This window comes from Micropterus dolomieu, linkage group LG14 (genome assembly GCF_021292245.1).
Source record: "Micropterus dolomieu isolate WLL.071019.BEF.003 ecotype Adirondacks linkage group LG14, ASM2129224v1, whole genome shotgun sequence".
NCBI lineage: Eukaryota > Metazoa > Chordata > Actinopteri > Centrarchiformes > Centrarchidae > Micropterus > Micropterus dolomieu.
The window spans coordinates 12249773-12261934 of record NC_060163.1 but is presented as its reverse complement, the minus strand read 5'-3'; the positions used below and the strand labels follow the sequence as shown (position 1 = coordinate 12261934).

General features: G+C 39.8%; 1 protein-coding gene across 1 annotated transcript; it reads right to left on the bottom strand.

Moving 5' to 3' along the window:
• Positions 1–3245: 3245 nt before the first annotated feature.
• Positions 3246–11842, bottom strand: lrrc4bb (leucine rich repeat containing 4Bb). Its single transcript, XM_046069670.1, has 3 exons — positions 11614–11842; positions 7291–7902; positions 3246–7186 (listed from the first exon to the last, which is right to left on the bottom strand). Exons 2-3 carry the CDS (start codon positions 7531–7533, stop codon positions 5189–5191), a joined length of 2241 nt encoding a protein of 746 aa, XP_045925626.1. The 5' UTR covers positions 7534–7902; positions 11614–11842; the 3' UTR covers positions 3246–5188.
• Positions 11843–12162: the final 320 nt, after the last annotated feature.

Sequence of the window (12162 nt, the reverse complement as noted above, 5' to 3'; positions counted from 1 at the left end):
TCACCCCCCACTTCATGTGAGTATTACCCCTTTTCAAACATAGCAAGAAAAAGAGAAATTCAAGCCTTCGTTGCGCATTTTGTTTGCTCACTATTAACACAAGCTGAGAGATGGGAGAAAGCTGAAAAACACAGATATTAATAATCTGTTTGAAAATATGTCACCTCAAGGTGCTACAGAAGATTTGGTTTGATAGCGTTCCTTTGCTTTGGGTTACAGCTTTCAGAAAATACTACGATGTAACCATAATGTACTGTAGCTGTCTTTTCTATTGCTATTTCAGTGTACAGCCCTTTAGCATTATGTCCAAGACGTCTCATGGGGACTGAGATCTCTGGAGACCAGAGTACAAGCCAAGTACAATTACATTCAAGGAAATCACTTTGCATAGTGCCCCCTAAGACATTTCAAATACAGTCTCTCTGCTGTAAGGCCCCAAACATTTTATCTAAACATATAATTCAAATTCAATGTCATGGTTCATCACTGATGCATTTGTTATTACTTGAATCCCTTGAGGTTGTTCTTTCATAATGTTGGTTGGATTTGTGCTGCGCAGTGGACATCTGTGATCGTCTATACACAAATAAGTTTGAAAATATCAAATCTAGAACATGCAGATGATCTCAAGGACAGAATACAACACAGTGAAGCAAAAGAATAAAGCTCTATTTTGCCAGCCCTTTCAAGACAAGATCCAATAATGATGTTTTGATGAAGGTCAAGTACCCTGCCTATTCTTAGCCAGCATAAAAATGTGTTATTCCAGCAACATACGTTTCTTTTACGCCTGTCTTGCATGGAAAATGTCTAACTATTCACTAAAAGGATCTGGTTTGTTTTTTTGTTTTCCTTTTCCTTTCAGCTTTGTCAGATTTGTAAATTCACAACATGCGCTGATGATAAAAAATGGCAGGTTAATGTACAATTTAGCTAATGTAACATGATGGTGAATTTGATTTATTAAGGCGGTTGCCATGCTGTAGTGATTACAGGACGTAATAGTGTTGGGTTGAATTTGTTAGATTAATATGACTGTATTTCTACAGCCACCCCGCTTAATCAATTAGTCAACTAATTTGTTATATGACTTCAATCAGCAAAGACTAATAGATCAGTAAGAGGTTTTTATTACGCTAACGTATGAGCCCACCTCACCATTATATTATTTTAGAGGTTTTATGTTGTTCTTCTAAGGTCAATGAGTCATTTACATGTTGCACAGTTCAAGAAATCTGTTTATGTTTTTACAGCATTTGTAAATGGTTCGACTGACTGACTGAATTTGTTAGCTGCTGGCACTTGATAAATTCTGTGAAACTACATTTGCTGTAATACCACAACATTTGCACGGACTGTTATATAACAAGCTACCAACTATTACAATATAAGTGTGCACAAAGCAGGAATACAAGGGGCCTTTGTGACCAAGCATAACATTATTTTGAAAGTGCTTGTCTCCAAATTAAAGTGTAAAAAGCAAAAACATAAAGAAGTAATAAAAACAGTGTAAACACAATTATTTTTCAGACCTTTTTTCATTTTGTTTTATAAAGTTTTATGCAATAACTTATTTGAAACATGGTCATGTTAAAAATGTGAAGTGATTTATCATTTAGTTAGTTGTGGTGCTCTGTAGGATGAAATCACAACAAAGAATGAAAGTGGTATATGTTTCTAATAGCAGAATAACTCCTTACAGCGGGTGTAAAATTTAAGTCACAGAAGTAGCAAACAGAGAAATAATATACCTCTCAGTCATTATATGACAGTCATTGAAGTGCCAGTACAGCACATGATGATTTTGCTATAATTGAAGACATACACTCTTCTGCCACATTGTGTGCCTGGATGAATGCATGAAAAAAATTACATTTAATGACAATACATAAAGACTCAAATTGATAATATCACATATACAACCAACAACTGGAAAAAAAGAGAAAAAACCCACAAAATGTCATTTTTTAATCCTTTTGTATTAAAGAGATCTATTTTTTCTAGAGCTTAACACCATTTTTTACCTCTTTTTAAAAAGCTTTAAACACAGACCCATACTATTGTCATATTGTTTTATTAAACAGCTTACCTTTAAAGGAACAAAAGGTCAGTCCATTTCTTGTCTTGCAATCTGGTGTCTCAGATATGCTAATCCATTTTATTAAGGAATTTTACTTCCGACATACCAAGAAATGTCATCTGCGCTGAGCAGCATGGTGCAGAGGATACACATATTCCAGTACTCCATCTATAGCCAAACTGCATCAATTCACCACCATATAATACAGTGATGTACAGTTGCCCACTATGCACATATTCAGATTCCAATCTCAAGCTTAATGAGCTTCGTTAAAAGGGATCATATGTTTGTTAACATTACTGTTGTAGAAGGAGCCCCTTTTTAAATCGCATCAAGGTCTATATGTAACACGGCAGCCACTATACTAAGATGCACAAAGCTCTTCTGCATATCCTCCAAATGTTAATAATAATGATGATAACTGTTTAGATGTATGAAATGAACATTTCTTTGTCGATTAGGTGAGTCACCATCACAATAAAACACTGCCACCGTAGTGCTCAGGTAAGACGATTTGTTCCACGGTTAACATGCAGGAATGTACCCTCACACACAAGGAGGGATCTAGTATGCTCTTTGAAATCTGAAGGCAAAGCCACCAAATGTAGTACATCAAGGGAGCAGCCATATGTTGTGTCTTTAGGCTTCATTTATATTCTATTTGTGTATCTCTGGGGCTACCGTTGCCCACTAGCTCTGTCTGTGGGGTCGCAACACATTTACATTTACAATGGTTTTGAATGAGATTCACTAGCAAAAGTTGGGAAAATACATGGCTGCAATTTAGACAAAATTTGTGATTTGATCAGTCAGTTTTACATGTGGTATTGTACCTCTAATTAAGTTGTATTTTGAAAGATGACTTAGATGTTTAGCATTAAACAGGATAAACGTGGTGTGCCTAGATGTAAAAGATGTTCCTTTCATGGATTAACCTCTGTGGCAGCACAATCTGGGTGGGTAATGTCTGATACCATCACTCATATTATTATCACCATTATTAATATTCCTCAGTGTTCCTTTTCTTCCAGTAAGTGTGGGCTAGTTGCTAAGAAAAACCATCATCACTCACATAAAACAGCTCCTACACACACACACACACACACACACACACACATATATATATATATATATATATATATGCAAAAAAAAAAAAAACGCAAAATCATGTACAGAGCTGTATTACAGTCCTTGTTGATTATTACACTTTTCTGTAACTGGTCGCATGTCCAGTTTGTGCTCAATTGCAACAAACATTTTAGGTTCCTGCTTGATGGATACAGTCTGTTACCTCAAAAAAGGTAAGTTATTCTACACATGTCTTTCCTAATCTTACTTGCCATTTCCAAACAAGTACAAAATTAATCAGCATGGGAGAAGCAAACTGAGGGCTAACTACAAACAAAAATGCCGTTGTTAAGAATAAGATCATCTGGATCTGTTAAAAACACTAATTTTGCAAACCAGTAGTGTCTGTAGAACATCTACACAAGAGTGACTAAAAGACTGTCTGAGCATGTTAATAGAGCATATGGCACCTATCATTAACAGGGTGACTAATGTCTAAACCACAAACCATACATTCAATCCAGGTTTAGCACAGAGGCCTGCATCATGTCTCACTCTTTACTTATGTGGTTGCCATATTGACCAGCCACAACCCAATATATGATTGATTTATTTCACACGTAATGATACATGGCTAGACAACTGTACACATTATATCAAACTAACAAAAATAAAGAAATACATAGTTGAAACGCAAGAAGCGTAAATGGCATTTAACATATGAAAGTTACACTGTAAAAATGTGGATCTTACAATTGCCATACAACCAGACATTATTATTATTAATATACTGTACATTTCCATTCATTCCAATCATCCTAATATGGATGTTTAATCCCTTCTTAAATGCTGCTGCAGGTAGATGTCTAATCATCCTTATGACAGCATTTTATGGCATGATTATGGTAACCATGAGCAAGGAGGTCATATCAAATTCCTGTCTAAAAGCAAATATCCGGCTACTGATCTGATTCAAATAACACATTGTCAACACTTTATTTTACCCATACAGGTCTTTGCATTGGATCACCTTTCCGTGTTTGTGGATCATTGTTTTACCATTCTTTTATGCTGGCATTTAAGTATCAGAATTGTCAATTCAAATACCAAGTAGCTGGTTTTTACAAAATACATAATACACTCTCAGAACACAAAAGTTGATCATGATTACTACTGAAGCAACAGAAAAAAGTTTGTTAAACGGAGATCTGCATTTACTGTTCTACAACCTAAATGGACTTTATGTCACAAAGCCAATTCAAAGATTCACAATGAGTGTTGCAATTGAGCCCTTATGTTTCTGAGAAGTAGCCAAACTTAAAACATGTATCATAACCAACCTCCACTATCGCCGCCCCTGATTATTCACAAAGAAACAAACTATACCAGCTTATACATCCACCCCAAAATATCTCTGCATTGGAGTCTGCAATGATACATATTTAAATGAAAATATATTTATATAATTTGTGGATTTTTCACAGTAGTTTGTACTGCACTGTACCTTTTTGTCCATCTATGTATGCCTACATAATTGTCACCTTGGAGTCTATTGAGTCACTTGAGAGAGAGTGTGGCTTGTGTTTTTGTGGAAGAAAAATGTCTCTTGAATTTTGTTCTGTAATATCTCCGATCTTCAGTGTGATGAGTGCTGTGCATGTCTTTCATCTCTGATGGCCAACGATGATGTGGGGACTGATAACTCTGAAAGGCTAGTTTTTCCCTATGAGAACACAGCTTGTAGAAACTGCAAAAAACATTTGCTTTGGCACAGATTTACATTGTAGCAATGTCCATTCCTTGATCTCCATGGCCATGATCGTTACTACAAACACAAGTGGCCCATTGTGGTAATCCTTGGCTCAGTACACTGTCACGGATAAGTCTATGTGTTTGTGTATTGCCGTGTCAGTCTATCCTCTCTCCTTGTGTAATGTCAATGCACTCTAGTGTCTAATCATTCCGTGCATAAACCCGACATCAATCCCCTCTCTGTCTCCGACTCTTGCTCACTCTCTCTCTATACTCTCACTTTTGTTTTTAAATCTGAGTCTCTTGGACATTTTCCTTCGAGCTTCCCTTGAAGAGAAGAGGCTCCATTTGCGGATTCTGGTTTTGGCCCATGAAACCCTTGATCGATCCATGTAAGCCCATGGTAGGCATGGGGAGAGACATCGGCAGCGGTGGCGACATAGAACTGGGGTTGATGTTGGTGCCATTGCCTGAAGTAGAGAGCAAATTAGATGTAGAGATTGGGACAGAGGTACAGGAGATGGGGATATCCTGGCATTGCTGGTTCTTGTTATTGAGGATCCCTCCTGGTCCCATCCCGTCTGTGCCAATACTAAGACCCATAACGTTGTTGTTGAAATGATGGGTCTTGTAGTAATGGTTGAGAGTGTCTGTGCGGCCAATGTTGGGAAGGTTGACTATTTCTGGATGATGTATTCTTAGGGTTCCTTCTCCACCACTGCCAGAATTCAGTGTCGAACCACCTGAGATGCCACTCCCAGCCCCGGCTCCAATCTCATCTTCAACATTGACAATTTCAATGGCTCTGGCAGGGCCGTGGTGCTTGTGTAGCTGGTGCTGCTTCCGTAGTTTATAGAATACCACCAACATTACAGCTGCCATAAAGGTAATGGCCACAAAGCAACCAATGATGATTTTAGTTGTTTTCATTACATCATCCAGGCCTGGAATGTTAGTTACATCCATTATGGACACAGTCACTGCATTTTCAGTAGCTCTGTTGGCACGTGGGGACAGTGAGGAAAGAGAAGAGAGAGAAGGTGATATGGTGATGCCAGGTCGGCCCTCTAACACCCCTCTTTGAACAGTAGGATTGGGAAAATCTATGAAGGTCTCGTTAATATACTGTCTCGCTGAGTTCTTCTCATCTCCTCTTACTGTCTCTACTGTTTCTACAGTGACAGTAGTGAAATAGCTGTAGCTGTTGCTGGGGTCTGAAGCAGACACATTGAGCACAGCGGTTGCAGTGGTATTTCCAGCAGAGTTGGTTACCATGCAAGTGTATTGCCCAGTGTCTTGCACGGTCACATTTGTGAAGTTCAGTGTTCCGTCATGAAGCACTGAGATCCTAACTCGGTATGATCCGTGGGTCATCAGAGTCCCATTTGGAGTGAACCAATTTACAGAGGTCATCGAGGTTCCTGTACGACATTTCAGCTCAGCAGCCATGCCTTCAGTGACATTGAGGTCAGTGGGTGGCTCAACAATCACGGGGGCATAGCAGGTAAAGTGGCTCTGGTCTAGTTCCCCAATGTACTTTCCCTTTAGACCTGGGGGCGCATGGCAGCGAGCACAACATGTGGTGTTGCTGGGAACTGTTTCTTTCAGCCACCAGCTGAGCCAAAGGACATCACAGTTGCACACCCAGGGGTTGTGGTTGAGATGTACCCTCTCCAACTGGTGCAAAGGGGTGAAGAGGTCATGGGGCAGGGAATGCAGGGAATTGTGGGAAAGGTTGAGCTCCTCCAAGTTTTTGAGGTCATCAAAAGCATTGCGTTCGATGACTGACACTCTGGAGTGCATTAGCCACAGCTTGCGAAGTGACACTAGGCCCTGGAAGGACCCAGGCCTGACTATCCCGAGCTGGTTTCCTGACAGCTCCAACTCCTCTAGTCGAACTAGTGGGGTGAGGTTAGGGATGTCCTTCAAGCCGCACATGCCAAGATTCAAGAAGCGCAAGTTGACCAGACCTTCAAAGGCAGCCTCTGAGATGAAATCCAGCTTCCTGAGTTCCCCTAGATCGAGACGGCGTAAAGAGGGAACACGGTGAAAGGCAAATGCCGGCAGTGTCTCGATGGGGTTGTTTCGTAGCCATAGTTCCTTTAGCTTGCTGAGGTACTCAAAGGCTTGTGACGGCACCACTGTGAGACGGTTGTCAAAAAGCTCCAGTGTGTTGAGGTTGGGAAGGCCAATAAAAGCTCCCACCTCAATTTGCCGAATGTGGTTCTTGGAGAGCTGGAGGATTTCCAAATGCCGCAGGTGCTTAAATGTGTCAGACTTGATCACCTGGTGTGGAAACAAAAACATGGAAGCATGTTGTAGCAACATCAAAATGACTGCTGTCAAAATATATTAATTCAGTCTGAATTTGTAGATGAAGCCATATTTACCTGAATTGTGTTCTCTTGTAGATTGAGGTATCTTGTGTTCTCTGAAATACTGTCTGGGACTTGATCTAAACTCTTCCTTGTACAGATGACACGGCTCGCCTGATTGGAGCAGGTACACAGGGTGGGGCAGGGGGGTGCTGCCTCTGTCAGCTGAGGTCCATGGTTGTGTAACCACAACAAAAGTTGGACCAGCCAGAGGAGGGGGGAAGGGGTACAGGGGCTGGTCACCATGACAACACGCATGGCAACTGAGTCATGACCCACCCCTATTGCTATGATGTTGATAAGTCACTTCCAAACAAGTGAATTTAAGTGCATATATTGATGTTCATATTGTATGCTCTTATTTATTTATTTTCTCCTTCAAGCAGCCACTTTAAGAATTGAGAGATAAAACTGTTAATTGTTTCAAAAATGTTAAAGACTCCTATCATTAATTGGTTATTTTACTTTGCTCATGCTTCTGTGACCATCAAACAATTGTTCTTTTCAACATATCATTTTAGGGAACCTGGTATTTTTTGTTCCCTTGAGTTTTATTATAATAGAAATCAAATTTGGGGGAGGATTTGCTCTTGGAAGTGTTGTCTTTGTAGAGGCAGTTGCTTCTCACTGTAGGAGGAAGAAAGAAAAGAAGAGAGAGGAAGGAGGTCAAGTAAGTGAACAATGGAGTAGCTTTAAGATATTAGCTTAGCACATACATGCACGTCTTCTCAGGACTTCATTTAAATCTCAAAATATTACAAAGTCCTGACGCCAGAGTGTATGACAAGCTAGGTCAGGCTTTCTTTCCTAAAGTGGTGGCTCTCAAATTGTGGCCTGTAGTCCAACTGGTGAGTCAGCTGCCATTTTCTTCATAGGTTGAACTTAACATCTGGGTCATGGTCTGAAATGGCCACAAATTTCTAAAACCTCAAGCTTGGTCACAAGTGCTGCAACAGACCCATTGGGATGACAGTCTCTTCATCCACGATATTGGTATATGCTCACATAAAAATCAAAAGCAAGGTTGTGGAATGCAATTACAACTGCTGACGGGATTATTCTAGATGTGAGGTTAATGCCGAAATTCATGCATTCCATCATGAGGCAGTAGCTGTAATTTAGCAATTAAGATATGAAGGAATGATTCTTGATTCCTGAAATTTTACTGCAATGCACATGTTGTGTGCAATGCACAATCAGCTAATGTTGATGAACCAAATGTGAAAATTACAACTAGATTGTGAACAAAGGGAAAAAAAGATTTGAGATTGAGATTTGCATTTGTAATAGATAAATGTGAATTTGTGTGTCTTGGTTAAGAGAGTGTCACACACTTCTTGAAACAGAAATTGCTGCAAGCATGAGCAGACTCACTATATTTAGAAAAGGATGGGCTGTTTACCCTTACAATGATTAGACCAAAAACAAAGTGTTCATTGTTTTCTCAAGCATGTTATGCTTGATGCTATGACTAGCAGTCACAAGCCTGTGTTGTCTGTTGAAAACAAATAAGAAGATCTTTGTTCCCTGTCACTTATATGACCACTGTTTTGCCATTATGGATATTTTATATAAAATAACTCTCCTAATGTTTTTACTCTCTGATAAATAGGTTATTTTTTAAAGGGTCCCTGGTAGTCCTTAGTATCTCCTCTCCTATGTAGCGACGATGCATGCGCTCCTAGAAACACGGTTGCTGTGGCAACTTGCTCACTCACCATCTTGTGTTTTTACTGTCCAATGCCCTATTCCACATTACTGTGTTTAGCTGAGCTTGATGAACATTTGCTGTTCAAGACTGACCACCAGCACCTTTGTGGTCTAAATCAACTTATATTTGATTTAAAGCGTAAGGTTTATTCTCATCACAGAATTTTGTGTTACACCAGATATAAAATCAACAGTCATTTTCTCAGTAGATACCTTGACCTAGAGGAATACAACTGAATGTTGAAAATCTAGTTTAGAAAATATATATTTGCATAAGTGCAGGGAAACCTGGGAAAGCACACAGTTGAACCTTAGCCTTCAGTATCACAACAGGGGGAACCACTTGCCATGAATCTTAATATCTACAAGGTCTGAGGATTAGGTCAACATCAGTCTTTATTAAAAACATAGCTCTGAGAACTCTTAAAGCAGCTATTAAGAAAGCTCATAAGGGAATGTATGCTAAAAATAGACTTTTTCAGATGCTCTGCACATCCCACAGACTCGCTCTCTCTCTGACACACACACAGCTATTCACACATCCATACCCACAACTGTCCTAACTGTAACTGCCACAGAGAAATAACAACACATAATCTATATCTAATAAGAAAAATGTAGATTTATGAATGCAAATGCTAAACTTGCATGTTATTCTATGCAGCCCCTTTGCAGCACTCCTCATTATGGTGTTCTTTACACTGCTGTCCTTCCTTAAAGAGTCTCCATCTCATCCCCACACAGCAGGTGATTATGCATTTCAATAACTTGACTGAATTGAAATAAAAAGTTTCATTCTCTCTCACATGTCAGAATTGTATCTAATCCAGAGTGGTGGTTTAATAGCTACAGTGATTAGCTCAACAGAAAATGATTCGTGGAAGCATCAAAACACAACATCATTAATATTTAGCTGGTTATAGAATTGATCATGCATGTGCTCTCTAAATCTAAATGAATGAGATGAGCAGTTGTATTCATCAAAAATACATTCTGATATTGGTCTAATTTTCCTTTTGCAAAAATGAGAAATTGTTATTTTTCACAGCATCGGTTGTTTGATGTATTTTCTTTCTCAAAATAAGTACTAAAAGTACATTGAAGGAATTGAGTTAAAGGTTGTCTTTGTATTAGGTGGCAAAGGTCACTATGGAGACCGTAAAAACTATATATGTAAAACACCACACAGGGTAAAATTGGATTATGGGAGAGACCTTGAATCTGCTAGCAGGATGCCTGTTGCCTTGACCCTGCATCTTCAAGTTCTCCACCACATGAGAGCTTAAGAACAACAGCATACACCGATGATGGCCTTTTTTTCTAGAATAATACACCTTGACTCATCTGAGGGTCAGTTCCTTTGCCAGTGGCCTTCCTCCTCATCCTTGTGCTAAATGTGTTTTCTTTAGGTTTATGAAACATCGTCTCTATTGTACTTTAATTCCCCTCACAGGTATTTCTCTTTCATGATCTTAGCCGTTTTACCATGTCAAGAGCAGATTGCAGCCATGTAGATATCGATTATTGGATCAGGCCTAAGAAAGCGCTCAGTCGTGAAAAGACAAATTAGCTGTAAGCTGCTGACCAATTGCTACAAACCAATCACATCATCGTAAGCGCCTGATTGTATCAATGCCCTGCTCTCCACAACAAAGTCATTAAGGTTTATAAAGAGGCAAAAATCGTGGTGTTGTTATCAATAAACACCGAGGCTGTGGGGATGTTTCCTGTATGCCTACACAAGGCCCAATTAGACCTCATGTATTTACAGATGAAACACAAAGCGACACAGGTGCAGCAGGGCCAACATCATCTGCTGTAACTATGACAACACTAGATTGATTCAGGACGTGGGAATCAGGGTAGGATGGGACGCATTTCACCAGCACAGTAACAATCAGAGCTTTAAGAGAGAGAGAAATGCAGGTTCATGCCAAATATTTTTGAAACTTTCAACTGATGACATTTATATTTTTCCCATTTGCCTCATATCAACTCGTGAAAAAAAAGCTCCCCCCACCACCAGAAAAAACAGCCATAACCTGGCGGTTTCTCCTGCAGTCGCAACCTCTAATCTGCAATCTCTCCTCATCATATAGCCTCTAGCATAATATCTCCTACAATTCAACAGAATGGCCTTATTCATCTATGCAGCTGCGCTCACTACGGCGCACCTTCTCGGGAACGCAATTGAAATTCTGAATAGGCCTAATTCTGCACATGCTGCATTACAAAATGGCTTGCATCCATTCTCTCTTCATGGTAATGACAACATGACTGCACCCAAAAATAATCCATAGGCTCTGTATTTTTATTTTATTTATTTTGGTGGAAAATAACGTGTGGACATGTGAAACACACAGGCTTACATAAGGAACCGTGTTATTTTAATACATTTGCAAGGACTACCACAGCTTTATTCAACTGACATCGACGTTGATTGTATCTTTAGCTTATATAAATTATTTACTCAAGTTACTATGCATCTGTGTAGCCTTTGCACGTTTCATTAATCAATCTTTGTCATCTCGTGAGTGATCTCAGCATCCATGCAGATTAGGTAACAAATGCAATAATTAACGCCGGCCATTTCAGTCCATTCTACCTGTACAACCAATATACACGTACCTTAATGTTCCGGCGGCTGCGGCGTAAGGTCGATGTTTTCTCTCCTCTCGCCCCTTCTCCCGACCGTTAGTTTTCTAACCTCGCTATCTATCTCTCCTTTTTCTCTTCCCTAAATTGATTCGCTTGTTTCCACGGCTGTGAGCAGGCTCTTGTTCTTGTAGGCTATTCCGCAGCGCCAACGCAACGCGGGGTGCTACAGTGATGGCAGGTTAAAGATGAACACAATCCACACACACGGGAGGGGGGGGGACGGAGATCAGATTAAGGGTCTTTGGAGAAAATGATGTTAGTATTATCACATTCAGGAACGAGGTCTGGGACGAGTGCATCCATGCGCCTTATCATCCTTGGAGAGGAACGCAGGCAGCAAACGCGACGGCGCCCGGTGGGCAGAGCATTTTGCGTCCAGCATAAGAGGCTCTTTACGCATATTCCGTATGCTCAGTCTGAATCCCACTAAGACAGCATTAGAAGAATGGATGAAGGACTGACTACTTATGGATGTACCTGCGTTTTTTTAGATGATTTAAACGTTTAAACATGTATGGA